General features: G+C 41.7%; 1 protein-coding gene across 2 annotated transcripts in view; it reads left to right on the forward strand.

Moving 5' to 3' along the window:
* MRE11 (MRE11 homolog, double strand break repair nuclease) overlaps positions 1-15943 on the forward strand; it is a 1502633-nt gene that overhangs the window by 453676 nt on the left and 1033014 nt on the right. For both annotated transcript variants that reach the window (XM_069639266.1, XM_069639267.1), the window contains exon 9: positions 76-247. In XM_069639266.1, the coding sequence (XP_069495367.1) occupies positions 76-247 (172 nt within the window). The remainder of the gene's footprint in view (positions 1-75; positions 248-15943) is intronic.

The raw sequence follows: 15943 nt of genomic DNA on the forward strand, positions 1-15943 counted from the left end.
TAGAATTAAGCAGGGGACTTCATCACGACACAAAAAAAGTTCTTCTTACCCATTATTGGTCTCATTCCTTTTAAGGCACGTTGGTTTGCTGCGCATTAATGGAAAGAAAATGAACATGCAGAAGATACCACTTGAGACAGTGCGACAGTTCTTCATTGATGACCTCGTACTCACTGATCACCCAGACCTGTTTAACGCCGACAACCCTAAAGCGACTCAAGCCATTGAAGCATTCTGCATGGAGAAGGTTTGTTGGGATCATGTACCTCCCATTAATTCTCAACTTTATCACGTTTTAAGAGGCTGCTGTTAGACCTGCCTTGGTGTTTAAGAAGAATGAACGTATGAACTTTACTCTTGGCTGGAAAAAGTATTTGCTGCTCTGCAAGGCTAGACATTGAATGTTTGCGAAGTTGAATTGATGGATTACTACACTTCTATCAAGGATCAAAACGTGCACTCGCTACTAGCCAATTGCTAGTGATAATGGGTTCTTGGTGAGTAAATAATGTTGTGATGTGTGTAGAATTGAGATGGCGAGTGACTTTTTAACGCTGGCTAGAAGCGCGCACCTTGAAATTTTGACCCCTGCTTCTATAACTACCTCTACTGAAAAATCCTTTTCTATACTCTTTATAGGAGTTTGCATTATATGTTCCTATTAATGCTTTTTGTTGTTTGCCCTGCCCCTTGCTAGGGATAGGGGGAGAATGAGAATGGGTCAACGGAAGAGGAAAGGGACAGTCAGTAGGTTTTTTTCACAACAAATGTTTTGTATTTCAGTGGCAAAAACAAAGATTAAAATATTGAAGACCGACATTCAATGGCACTGTTTTCCTTATTGACCCTTATATTTATAGACTCCCTCATGCTCCACTGCTAAAGATGGGTATGCAGCACCTACCTTAGGCAAAGAAGGAAAGTCACCACGTCCATGGCCCCACCCTATACCCTGGAACATTCTTCTGCACACCTGCTCGGCATTACAACATCAGTAACCACAGTGCCTACTGAAGGGATCAGATGCTCCACGCCTGCCTTCCCTTTTATTTTAAAGCACATACAAACAAGCTTAAGCCTTTTTCTTTCATTTATATCAGAGCATCCACTTCTATCTTCCTGATTACCAGCTTGGGTGTGAAAATCCATTGAGGTTGCTCGTATCACAGTTCTACAACCCATCTTCCAAGCAAGCTTTTGGCTGGTCGTGTCCTCCACCTGCTCCCCTGCATAAACCTCTCTTTAATCTAAATTAAAATCTACCACGTTCCTCGCCCCATGGATGCTACAGCCACCTCTCTGGGGTCCTACGTTCCTACTCCTCCACCATTCTGTTGACCGCATGGCACCCTGGATGGCATGGTGGCCATTTTACTTTGTAATTATTTTCTGGGGCAAGTATGGGCAGAGAGCTCCCTATTAAATAATGAATTTCTTTTAGCCTAGAATAGCCTGACTCTACGGTTAGTTCTGATAAAGCCCTCGGTGGCCGATTGTACTAACTATTAATGCCTTTAGTGCTGAGTAATGGCCATCACTTCTCTTGGGCTGTTACCTTGGACTAAGGGATGGCGAGGTGCTGTTGGCTGTTATGGCACTCTACCTCGAAGATTATCGATTCATTAACCTTCCTGCTCGCAGTGTATTGCTCAGACGAAGGGCTTAATGCATATCACGGGCTCTTAGGAAAAGAAAAGAAAAGAAAAAGCTTTTTTTAAAAGCTTGTCTGTGTTTTAAGGCTTTTAAATTAAACTGTAGGGTTGCTTTAATGTGCTCACTTGTATTTCTCATTGATCTATCAGGAAAGCGTTTTGCATTTCAGTTTCAAATGGGATTAAATGTTTATTGTTAAGCCGAGAAAGGTCAAAAACCATGGCTCTACAATCTAATAACCATATATTAGCCATGCCTTGTTGTTTTGACTTGAGCTTGTGAAATTGCCTTGACGTGTAGCTTGGAGTAATTTGCATTCGCTTGTATGCTTTGTGCGAATATTGATTCACGTGGCAATAAACTACATTCATGAATAAAATATCCTGATCGCCAGTGCAGCACAAATCTACATGGTCATGTGGCAGCTTTTATTACTGTAATGTGTTTTTGCTATTGCATTATGTGCTTCATTTCATGTGGATACATGCACGAAATGTAACTTCACTGGGATTCCTTACTAGTGGTATGTGTTGTGAAAAGAAACCACAGAAAACTCAGCTTCAAATAGCTCGATTGATTATTGGGAAACAAGAGGGAAGACATTGGCTGAAAAAAGAAAGGTACTGCGAAAACAGGACTATCCCAGCATGGCTCTGCACTATAAACATAGCTCTTCCTCCAGATGTATGGCCAGATGAGTTGTTAAGCACAGACACATACAGAACTAATCATCTCGTGGTGCCCTACTAAATGATCTTCGGCTGACTCTCATGCATGCAGGAGATTCCATGTAAAGCTTGCTTTTTGAAGGTTGATATGGGATCCATCTGCAAGGGGGGCCCACAAGGTACATAGCGTGGCCAATTAGACAAACGTGTCAACAGCTACAATTGAGTATGTATTCCACCTATGACACAAACAGGAAAGTATCCTTTTAATATATATGAACTTGCAATCATCGTTTTCTTCATATTTTTGCAGATGTATAGCAACCTCATCACATATTGATTAGAATGTGAGACAGTGGACAGAAATATAACATGGGGAAACTGGTCAGCAATATTAGGTACAGTGAGCAGCAGCAACAAGGGGGGCAAACTGACAAAACACATGAGAAAAAAAAGATGTGGTTGAACTCACGTTATTGTTTCGGATACATGTCTAGGGGACTAGAAGTTTATCTGCAGCTGAAAAGAAGATTCCTATCTTGGAATTCACTAAGCAGAATGTGTCAGAGTGGTTAAACCATAAAGTATTGTATTGTATAAGGATTTATAAAGCGTGAAACCAAGGCCTGAGGGCATCTGGACGCTGGGAGCAAGAACTAGTACCTTGCACAAAAAGATAAAATATTTAGAACCTTAAGCATACAAGGTGGTCAGTCGGTACATCGTTCATTTATCGCCTGTTTTCTTTTCGCAGCACTTTTTGGGGGTGGGAGGGCATATACGGGGTTACGTGGGGTGGTGTATAGGGAATAAATAATAGGGGAGGGGAGGATTGGGGGGAACAGTGGCAAAAAAAAGAAAACACGCGAAGAATGAACATAGAACCAGTCGGCCGTCTCGTAGTTGAAAGGGAAGAGCGTTACACAACTTCGGGGCCAGCACTGAAAAAGATCGCCCACCAGCACAAGCTTTTCAGAACCTGTGGACTGTAAACAAGGTTTGGGAACAAGAACGCAAAGCTTTAGAAGATGTATAATGTAAGAGTTTGTGTCGAAGAAAATCGGCACCTGATTTTTGAGTAGTTTGATGCACAATACAAAGAATCTTAAATTCAATTGTGTAGTATGGGCAAGCCTCGAAGCATTAAGAGCGAGGCACGCCGCAGAGTTTTGCAAATTCTGGAGCCGTGTAAGAGAAAGTCTGGCTGCGCTAGGCAACATCATCTTCAAAGGTTTGAGTTTAAGGAAGCCAGCATTACAAACAGAGGTGATGTGTGCTTCTCTGGAACCAGAAGATTGCAATTTACCTCAAAGGCTTTTAACTGTGACACTAGGAGTGGGACAAGGGCCGAGAAACTCGGGCCAAAATTCCAAGTTCCACATATAATTAGACTGCTGGAGGCCAATTATCTCTGTTTTTTTCCCCATTCAGTTTCAGACAATTTTCCGACATCCAATCCCCTATAGACGCTAAACGTGTTCTTGGTGTGCTGGGAGGATCAGACGAAGAGTTGAGTCCGAAAGTCAGCTGCTTATTGTCAGCATAGATGTAAAAGCATACCCCATGGGACAAAATTAAATCAGTTAGAGGGCGAAGATGGATATTGAATAGAAGAGGAGACCGAGAGCAATCCTGGGGGACACCACAAAGGTAGGAGCCTGTGTCGATTGAAACAGGAATAAAGAGACCGTTTGGGAGCAATCTGATTAAAAAAGAAGAAAACCAAGTAAAATGGGGCCCATCTATGCCAAGTGATTACAGATGTCTGAGAAGAGCGAAGTGGTCAATCGTATCAGAAGCCGTGGAGAGGTCAAGGAGAATAAGAACTCCAACCTCACCACGGTTGTTGAGCAAGGTCATGTCATCCAGAACACAAATCCCTGATTCTGTCCCTCTGAGAGGTCTAAAACCTGCCCGAAAAGGATGAAGGCAAGAATTCAATTTAAGATAATGTGAAAGTTGAGGGGGAACAATAGATTCCATAAGCTTAATCAACATTGACAGGAGAGAAATGGGCCGATAATTAGCAGAATCTAGGGGATCAAGATTGAAAGCTCCTTAGCAACTCTAAAAGGCTCACGAGGGGAAAAGTCGCCTCAACAATTCGTTTAGCATAAAATAGAGATTTAGCATCTTTAATAGCTAAATGAAAAGCAGATCAAGTGCTTTTATTCTCCTGCTTTGCTGCGGGGGGAATAGTCAATACTTTATTTGCGCTCTGCCCTATGGCAGACACGTTTGAGCAATCTAAGATTGGGAGAAAACCAGGGGGCAGATGGTTTAGGTCGACAAAGTCCTAATCCAAAGGCTAGTTGATCAGCAGTTAAGAGTCATTGCATTTAATAACGCAGTGCAAGGTTCCAAATGATCACAATCTCTAAAGGAAAGCGTTTTTACTTCTAAAAGTTCGGCTATTTGGGCTGGAAGAATGTCTTTCCAACTATGTTGAACATGGCATATCGAAGAACCAGAGAAATGAAGGAAAGGATACAAAATTGCAAAAAGGAGAAGGAAGTGATCAGACCAGGTAACTGGTAGAGGATTGCAAATGGCTGTCAAAGTTTTCGACAAAATAAAATCATGAGTGTTTCCTTTATTATGCGTGGGAAGATGGTTACGTACATACAAATGATAATCAGCCAACCCAGCCGTTGGCTTCGCAGCATATAGATCAGTATGGTCATTGGGTCGAACATTGAAATCACCAAACATAATCAAATTAGAATGGGCATGTGTAAGATCTGATACCAATTGAATAAAACTCTAAATAAAAGTGATTGTGGGGCAAGGAGGAGGACGATACACCAAAGGAATATGCACTGAAACATTAGGAGAAAGCTGAAGATGGGTCAGTAACAGTTTGCAAGACAAACTCTGCGACACAGGAGTGACCTAACACTTTAAACCGCTTGAATGTACCAGCCTGTGGCAAGATTAGGATGGTCAAGCCTTTTAATCATAACATTTTATGGCAGGAGTTGTGTACTATCTGGGTCAGAAGTGTTGCAAAATTACGTTTCCGTAAGACACAAAATATCAGGTTTATAGGTTGTCTAAAATAGAAAAGATGTCGTCGTGATCAGCACCTGCAGATCTGGCATCAATCAAGAAAGCCAAACTGGGGAAGACTCCAATCTAGCAGTAGCCTTACTAGATTATGGGGCAGCGATATCTCCAAACTTGATAGGGGAGCAGGTAAACCCCCGACAGAGGGAAAGGCTGATGGTCCTGGAGAGATAGTCAGCCCAGGCACATAAAGCTGATCAAAGCGGTTAATCACCTGACCCCTCAGAAAGCACGTCTTACTAGGACTGCACCTTCAAAAACATGGTTCTCAGCCGAGATCCAAAATCTTAAATCAATCAAAGGGCATTTCAGTCATGGAGAAAGGGCCACTCGGCTGATAATAAAACTAAATGCGCCAGTGCTGCGTAAGTGCATACACTCGCCATTCGTGAGGCAAAGAAACTCTCCTATGACAACCAAATTGATGGTGCTTCCTCTAATACCAGATAACTGTTCAAAATATTAAGAGCTCGGGAACCCATGCCATGCTTCAACGGAGATCATTAAGGATTCCAAATGGTGTACCACCATACAGGAAGCCATGATGAAAAAGTGGAAAACATCAGAGAAACAGTGGCTGCAAACGCACCATCTTGGACGCCACAAGGGTTGTTATAGGAAAAATGTCCCCTCCCTCTCTGATCCCGTCTTTCACTTTTAGGACAGTGACGGTAGCAGAAATTTGTAAGGTGTTGTCCAGCCTTAAACCTACCTCCTGCAAAGGAGACACTTGCCCCCCCTCTGCCGTTAAAGCCTGTGCAGAACAACTTATCCATTAATCACCAAGTTTATCAACTGTTCATTTCAATAGAATAATGTCCCCACTCTGATTAAGCATGCATGGATCCCTCCAGTATTGAAAGAAACATCGGACCCAGCCCAACCTGAAAACTATCGCCCCATCACTAAAATGCTGTTTTTGCAGAAAATTCTAGATAAGGTTGCATACACACAGATCCAAGAATTCCTAGAATTACATAACATTCTGGGTCATAAGTAATCTGGTTTCAGGAGCTCACAGCACCAAATCCACCCTGTTAGACTTTAAGGCAAATATTCTACATAATTTCGATCAGGGTAGCACAGTGTTGCTGATGCTACTTGATTTATCTTCGACCTTTGACTTGGTGGATCATCAGTATTATAAATGGGGCAAAACACCACCCAAATAAACCTCCCTCAAAAGGGGGAGTAACCTTTTCTTTACTGTCTGGGTCACAACAGATGTGTGTGTATGTGTATATATATATATATATATATATATATATATATATATATATATATATATATATATATATATATATATATATATATATATATATATATAATATGAAATGAAAAGGACATATAATAATTGGGACTCACAATCACAGTGACTCAAAATGTTCTCAAAATACCAGAACCTGACAAAGTAAGTCTAGTAATACAATCACAAACCAAACAATGGAATGTCTTACAAAATAAATTAAAAACATTGTGTGAATTAAAAACATTGTAGAACTACATAAAACCCACTAGACACTCCATATGCATGGTACAGTACATACAAGAAAAATACACTTTTTCAATTAGATATAGCCACACTTGGACTCTCAAACAAATGTATAATAGTCCAAATATTGTGGTGCCATAGTCAGCCCAACATGTTTCAGTCCCTATACAAACAAATACCGGGACATTCATCAGGGGCTTTCCAACCCGGAATAGCAAAGTTTTTGACAGATGGGTAGAGATGGTCTCCACAAAGTAGCTATCATTCCATGAGAGTGTTTAGAAACTAACAAAGTAAGAGAGAACATGAAAAGAGTCACCAAATGTTAAAACCACCACAACTAAATTGATACCACAGTAGATGCAGATGATTCCATAATTCGAATACAATCTGGTCAGTGCTTACTATACACAATAACAGACAGTCTTTTTACATTAGGGGTACCTACTTTTGATGCATGATATCCTCCAAAACTGCAAAAGATGCAAAGCGTAGCCCTCATAAGTAGGACTGGAGTTGATAAATAAAAGAGCAGGCATCCATTGGCCAAAAAATCCTGACACTGAAACACAGAAAACAACACAACCCACAGTCCAGAACAATCATGCTTAAGGATAGTCAACCTGTATTTCCTAATATATTAAAGGATAATCCCAAAAAAGACAATGTAGGCATACCTTTCATAACAGCAAAAACACACAAGAGCTTTCAAATGCTTCTCAAATACCGGCCATGTCCTTAGTAGTCCTGTACACACACCTACAATGAAAATGCCATATAAAAACAAAAGAGGGGGGATTCTATCCCAAGAACCAACACATGTGCCCAAAGTAAACATGCTAAAAGCCACTCCACACCCCATATGCCGATTGAAAAAAAAGAGTGGGCTGGAGGGAAGGACCGTGTCTGATCACCATGACAGTCCACCACGTTGTTGTTAAATGCAGCGTTGTTCCAGTCACGGAAGGCGTGCAAGTAATTTTTAAAACAAACGCCATGTGTGCGCCAATGACACCCACCACATGGAAGCCAGCGTGCCATAAAACGAAGCACACAGTGCCCGACCTTTCTAACATGTGTGTACTCACTGGTGAGGTCCTTAAAGGAAGGTTTCACTCACCCATCCCCGAACAGTAGCGAGGAATAGACACAAACAACAGATTATAGCCAGATGGTCATCCATCAAACAGTCTGAGCTCAAGCAGAGCACCATTTTGGAATGTCTTAAAGCACAATGTAGTCCCATCAAACGGGGGCACCAAAAAACATCAGAAATGTACACTACAAATTTAAAATCATGGAAATCATCACCCAAATACCCCCCCGAAAATGAGGCTGGGAGTATACACATATCTACCATTTAGGAATAATACACATTTTTCTAATTGTTCATTAGCCCTGGTTATACAGAACCAAACACACCTTTGCACATACTCATGTTTTTTTTCCTTTTTATCATAGCATCTGACCACCATTTAATTACTTTTGGCGCCTCATAGAACATAGCAATTTGAAAGATAATTGTTAAAATGGAGAGCCCTCCTTCACGGACACCCTACCAATGTCACAGATTGTCTAGGCACATGCATCTCAATTTATTACATGAGCATGATGCTACTTACACATTGCAATTTAAAGCATACATGTGAAATGGAAAATAACAGTAGACATCATAAACCTATCAAAGCATCTCTAGACACATATCTCATTGTGCTATATGAACATGTTGCAACTCAAGCCCTTCGTTAAGCCCTGATGTATGGCTGTTGGATCTCAAAATATATATTTTTTCAAACGTCAATAATCTTAATCTTTGATCGATAGCTTCTGTATTGGTGCCTTGGATCTTTTTCGGAATGACCCACCAGATATTTTAAAGAGTCTGCCATTTTTCTTTATAGTTTTTGACCAGTGGAGCTTGTATGATGGTTTTCCTAATGCAACTGCGATGCTCTAGAAGTCTAGTTTTACACTTTCTATTAGTTTTTCTTATATAGCGCAAACCGCAGGGGCAGATTATCATATACACCACATTTTCGCTATTACAATTAGTTTGATCTTTTATAGCCCATTTTTCATGCAAACCACTATCTACTTCACTGGTTCTGGTGGTGTATGCACACATTACAAACTGTCCACAAGGGAAATGTCCTACTACATGGGTCATACCCCACAAAGTGGATTGTTTGACTACCCTGGGAGGCTTATCAGTGATATAATTCCTCATGATCATATTTTGTATGTTTTGACTCCTCTTATAAGCTATTAGGGGCAGAGCTGTTTTTTTTTGCTAAACACCTTTTTCCAATTTTTCATGACCACTGCCTTAATTTTGTAGGAAAGGTCGGAAAAGGTGTTCACAAAAACCGGACCACTTTCTTTTGCAATTTTCAGGGTTAGTGTCATCCAACAGGGCCTCACGGTTATTATTATAGGCTATTTTTGACGAATCCTTACCTAGTTGGCCAGTAGAACCTCTAGCCACCAGTTTCTCAGAAAGGATACTGGCACTGACTTCATAATGTTCTAGCATGCTGCAGTTCCTTTTCAACCTAAGGAACTGGTCAAAAGGCAAATTTATCTTTATATGTTTAGCATGGTGGCTCGTAAAATTTAAAAGGGCATTTCTATCAGTGGCCTTACTGAATGGTTTGACGAACAATTTTCCTTTTTGTTGAAAAATAGTGATGTCCAAGAAATTGATCTCACCACTACTTATCTAGTTTGTAAATTTTAGAAACCTGTTCTGAAGATTCAGCCAGGTCACAAACTCCAAAGCCTCAGTGCTGGAACCCTCCCATACTATTAAAATATCAATATATCTGAACCACTGTTTAAGGTGGCTTGTAAAGAGATTATTGTCTGCGTACACCATCTTTTTCCAATGATATCAACGTATATATTGGCCAAATCTGGAGCCATTGCTGCCCCCATGGCAGTGCCTTCTGCTTGTAAATAAAGCTGTCCTTGGAATTGTAAAAAGAAATTTGTTGGAGCATATTCAGCACACCACAAGATGAGACCAGTACTTACTGGATGATGATCAGTTGTGCCTATTAATGTTTCTTCTACTACTTCTAAGGCAGCTCTATGCGGTATCAGTGTGTACAGAGACTGTACATCCAAATACATTAATAGATGGATATTGGGTTCAAAAGCATTTCCTCCAATCTTCTTAATAGCATCCTTGGTGCCCCTCGAATAACTAACCTTTAGCACAAATGTTCCCAGATAGATGTCAGCATGCTTGCACAAAGGCTCCAAAATGGAATTGATGCCAGATACAATTGGTCGGCCAGGGGGTTTGAGAAGGTTTTTGTGTATTTTAGGGAGTATATAAAATACTGGAATCCTCTCTTCTTCTCTCATAAAAAGCTCTGCTTCCCGTTTACCTTTCATGCACTGTTCTAGAGCTCTAGTCACCTTTTCATTACAGCAATCATGTCCCTTGTAGGATCTCTTAAAATGCAATAACTGTTCTCATCAGACAACAGTCTATTGCATTCAAGGATATAGTCCTGCCGATTCATCACAACAATAGCTCCACCTTTGTCTGCTTGATGTACAATTATATTGTGATTGTTGACAAGCTTAGTAAGAATCTAAATTCTTCTGATCTTTGCTAAAATTTGAATGTCTACATCTCTCACCAGTCTCTTAACTTTTTAACGTCTTCTATTACCTTTTTTCTTTCTTAAACCAAAGATTCAGCCGAGTGAGAATGAAACAGTGGATTAAAAGAGGAGGGGCGTCGTATACCACTACAGTTCTTAGTCATAATCAGGTTGATTCTCAAAGAATTCACGTAGATGTACCTTGCACATGAAAGAGAAAACATCTGCTCTGAATTCAAAAGGATAATGTTGCTTTGTCATGACAAAGTTTAAACCCTTATTCAGAGATGTTTCTTCTTCTTTGTTTAGTGAGTGGGATGACAAATTCACTACCACTGTTTTTGACTCCTCGTTCTCATATGGTCGTCGTTCCAGTTCCCTCTTTGGGAACCCTCATGGAAAAAAGGTGTCCGACCCTGTCTTGAGTGATTTCTACCCCACCTGCTCTGTACTCTAGTTGGTATGGTATCCTGTGCCCCACCAGCATTACTAGTGCTTGGTGTGTTTGTATTCTCTCCTGTGCCATCTTCACTTGAACTATGAGGTATCCCGAAAGTGTACCCTTTTAGTTCTGTTTATTTCACCAGGCATATTGCCGAATGTATGGTTTTCTGTGGTGTATGGAAAACCTCTCTCATGCTTGAACATCTGAATATCCTTTTTCATTCTCTTAATACTTTCAAAAGTAGTATCACTCGTGAAATCTGCCATTTCTTTCGTATGCAGATGTAACTTCTTTTTAAAGGCTTCTAGGTTCAGTTCTTTCTTTGTCAATTTCAATCTGTTTGGAAACCTTATTGGCAGTATCTATAATCAAGATGAGCCAGTCGCGTCTGCATTTATTTGCGATGTAGCTCCATTTGATTTTAAAATCTTGATTGTCCAAAAATAAACAAGGTGTCATGATGCCTGCCTCCAAGGAGCCAAACCAGGCCCGACACCCTCAGAGACAGACACCATGCATTCAAGGGAAGTCCCAGCAGCCCCAGATGGGGGCCCTTTGGACTCAGTCCTGGTGCCGTTGGCGTCAGACTCATAGGGGACATCAGTACTGGCGCCATCGGCGCCAGGCTCATACAGAAGTAGGTTGGGAGTAGTGCTTGGTGTAAACTTACCTGTGCAGACCATGCTGCAACTTCCAAGACTGGAAGGAACTATTTTTCTAGGGACTACTTGATCTCTAGGGTGTGACCGGTCGAGGAATACATATTTCTGGGGGAAGAATACATACCCGGAACTACTTGAAAGGCTATTTAAGCCACACCCAAGCAGCAGACCACGCTTCGCGTTGTTCTGCACTCAGCAGCTGGACGCTCACCGTGCCTGCTCCGGCCTTGGTCCTCCATCACGCCTGCCAGCATCCTGGAAACACCTAAAGAAGAAAAGGGAAGAGAACAGGTGAAAACAAAAACCTTACGTGATACATCTGCACTCCGGATTCTGCACGCCGATGATCCTGCAAAGAAGGCAAACATTTTAAACGCGCATCGCGTCGCTCGCAGCACGCTGCATTTCACTCACCTGCACGTGGCGTTTTTGAGTCCTGCGACGTCCATCCGGAGCTTCCACCGCCATCCAGCACCTATTGGAAGGAAGGAGAAAGAGATGTGAGAAGGGAAACACGAATCTAAGTAGAACTTACCTGTGGTTCAATTCCCTCTCCGCCTTCGGGTTTGTGCCATACCTTCGGCATCTCAGCACCCCGGCCCCTAAGGGGAAAAGAAACAGACATTGTATTAGTGAGTGCATGTGAGAACATTAGCAATACGCTCACTCAAGACTTACCCATTTGCAAGAGAGACACAGCAGCTCTTTTTCGGGTCGTCGCCTTACCTCCGGCATTGCCGTACCCCGGCCCCTATGGGGAAAAAGACATTGGATATTAAAGGAGATACTTAAAACTGCAAAGGAATCTCTCATCGGAATTCTTACCAAAATTTGGCTTCATCCAAATCGCCTGCAGCCCGGAATCTTCTCCAGCACCTGCAAAAGAAAAGAACAGATGAGTGAATATAAACCCCAACTTGCCATAAACATTTGCGGTACGACGGGAATGGACAAACTAGTTTAAACTCATCAATCCAGTGAAGTAACTGGAATCACAACGCGCCCCTGCATCAGAAGCAGGATGGAGAGCTCGTCATTTTGGCCCCTAAGGTTAGTCTTCGCAGGGAATCCCAAAAGGGTTTCATGGAGGGAGAGAAGGGAAGTGGGAGGTCGGAACATCACCCGCAGACTATTAACCCTTCCTTTTCACACACAGTGGGATATTCCTCCGAGCCAGAAAAGCCAGGTTGGGGAATCCAGTCCAGTCCATCTTCCGGGTCTTACGCATCTCTGCAGAAGAGGTCACAGCAGTCCCAGCCACGCCCGCGCCTCCGTGGGAGCCAGGTGAGCGTTACACAAGGCTCATTTCTCACAATTAGCACTCGGGGGAGAGATTGATTTTTCATTTATTGCAGCATCATTGCACCATACAGTTCTGTTCTTACTAGATATTTTCTTAACTGGGACAACTCATTCCACTGGTTATTATCAATTTGAGTTTTGTTATTACTTGGTCCCACTAAGGCTGAGGCTGATTCCATCAATTTCTGTACATAATCTTCACTATATGCCGAACATTTATCTGAATGTGTGGCCACTTTTGACTTCTCGAAAGTGCTGCACCTGATTCCGTTTAAAAGGTAAAACACAATGGTACTATAGCACAAAAGACACAGGTAGCACCCAAAACAAATGCAGGAGTGTGACTGCTACAGTGTTGGTTTATTCTTTTTATTATTCAAAGAAACCCATGGGACCTAAAGAGGTCTAATGAACTCAGTATTATACAAAGGGCAAAACACCACCCAAAAAACCCATCTCAAAAGGAGGAGTAACCTTTTATCTACTGTCTGGGTCACAATAGAAGTATATATATTCCGGTTTGGATACCCCTGATGAATGCCCCAGTATTTGTTTGTATAGGGACTGAAACGTGTTGGGCTGACTATGTAACCACATAATTTGTACTATTATACATTTGTTTGGGAGTCCAAGTGTTGATGTGTCAAATTGAAAAAGTGTATTTTTTCTTATTTTATGTATTGTACCATGTATATGGAGTGTGTAGTGGGTTTTTATGTAGTTCTACAATGTTTAATTAATTTTGTAATAAATTCTATTTTTTGGTTTGTGATTGTATTACTAGACTTTGTCAGGTTCTAGTAGTTTGAGAACGTTTTGAGTCACTGTGATTGTGAGTTCCAAATATTATATGTCAATTTCTTACCTTTATATATATATATATATATATATACTTCGTGAAGCAGAACACTGCAGAGGCTATTTCACTTGCACTATCAGGAGCACAAAATAGAATCTGAGAAGTGGAAGATTGATAGCAGTAATAGAAATGTTGTGTATATACTGTACTTTGAACACTGATTGACAGTCAACAGAAGAACTTGAATATAGTGGATGATATACTTGATTAAGAGTGTGCTAAGCCCAGATGTAGACCTGAGTTTGTAGAGGTCGAATCGCGTGTTGGCAAGACCACACACATAATGAAATTATTATACTGTATTAAATAGAGAGTTTGATGAATTAACACTTTTATTTTTTGTTTGTATGAGAAATTGAGTGGTAGGCGCATTGGACAGACCTTCAAATCCATCTAGTGTCTACTGTGAGGCTCATATGGGACTTTGTGTCTTTGGCTTTCGGTCCATGCCGATACACCACATCTACCCAACAAGTAGCACTTTCACTGTATTAGTGCCTAATCTATTAATTAGTGTTTTGCGTAGAAAAGTAAGAGTCCCACATCCTCCCACACTGGTCCACCCCCAGTGTCTGGATCCAAAGGTGATGGCCGTGCCCTGGCCACCTCAGTGAGAGAGCTCTGCAGGGACTAGCGGGTGAGACACTGTCTGGTTTCCCACATACCCTTCCCATATGTGATGTAGCCGCATCTGTTTCACAGGGAAACCGGCAAAGGAAATCGACATTCCCCTGTTCTTTACCTTTTCGGTGTTCAACAGTGAAACAGAAGGGTTGCAGGTCTAAGGACCATCGTATGACTCGGGGGGGTGGGGGGGGTTAGATTCCTTTTGTTGATTTATCCATACTAAAGGTGAGCGGTCAGTGACAATTGTGAACTTTCTTCCTAGAAGGTAGTATCTTAGATGGACAATTGCTCATTTGATGGCAGGCCCTCCAATTCCAATGCAGAGTAGTTCTTCTCACGTTGAAGAGGTTGCGACTAGTGAATAGGATTGAATGTTCTAATCCATCGCGTACTTGCGATAAAGCTGCTCCTAGCCCTGTGAGAGAGGCATCAGTTTGTAACAAATTCATTGGAAAAGCCTACTACTTTTAGGATTGCGTTCTGACACAAGGTTTGGTTTAGGTTATTACAACATGCATCGCTGTCCTCATCCCAATGAATTATGTGGGGTTCAGCATTTCTTAGCTTGTCAGTTAATCTGGCTGTTCTATCTGAAAATTTTGGGATAAACCTGCGGTAATAACCGATCAATCCTAGGAATGCCCGGAGGTCTCTCTTGGCCTTGAGTGTGTGGGCATCTAGGACGGCTTTCCCTTTTTCTTGCTGGGGCTGGATACTGCCGTTCCCTACAACGAAGCCTAGCTATTTCATGGTCGATTGAACCAGCTTACATTTGGATGGATTAGCAGTTATGCCGGCCTCTCTGATGGTTCTCATAATGGTAGACAAATGAAAAAGATGGTCTTCCCAAGTTTTAATATAAATGACTGTCGTCAATATAGGCCCACAGAAATCAGAGTATGGCTGTAGTATCCTGTCCATAAGTCATTGGAAAGTGGCTGGGGCTCCATGCAGTTCAAAATGGAGGACTTTGAATTGGAATAGTCCCATTGGTGTCGGGAAAGCTGTCTTTTCCTTATCAGGTCCAAATACTGGGACCTGCCAATATCCCTTGGTTAAATCTAGTGTTGATAGGAAGGTGGCATTTCCAAGTTTATCTATTAACTCATCGATGCATGGTATAGGATAGGCATCGAAGGCAGAGATGGTGTTAACCTGCCTGAAGTCTATGCAAAACCTCAAAGAATGATCAGGCTTTGTTACTAGCACGATAGGGGAGGAACATGGATTCGAAGAGGGCGCTATAATGTTGGCCATCCGCATTTCTTTTAATTTCCTCAACCACTATTTTGTTTTCGGGCGCTTCTGGGAGTCTATATGGTTTCAAATGGACCACTGTTCCCTTTGTAGTTCTGATAACATAAGTACCATGTACTCTCCCTGGCTTCTCGCAGAATACATCGGGCAATGCCATAATAAGTTCGTTCAAATCTGAGGAATTACCGAATGGGCCCAATGGGGAATGGGCACTAACCGTTCTGCCAAACCCGTGATCCGGCGCTAATAGCGCCAGCAGGGTTTGGCGGTAGGGCTATTAGCGCCGGTGCTAATAGCG

The sequence above is a fragment of the Ambystoma mexicanum genome, chromosome 7q (genome assembly GCF_040938575.1).
Source record: "Ambystoma mexicanum isolate Mex_15411 chromosome 7q, UKY_AmexF1_1, whole genome shotgun sequence".
Taxonomy (NCBI): domain Eukaryota; kingdom Metazoa; phylum Chordata; class Amphibia; order Caudata; family Ambystomatidae; genus Ambystoma; species Ambystoma mexicanum.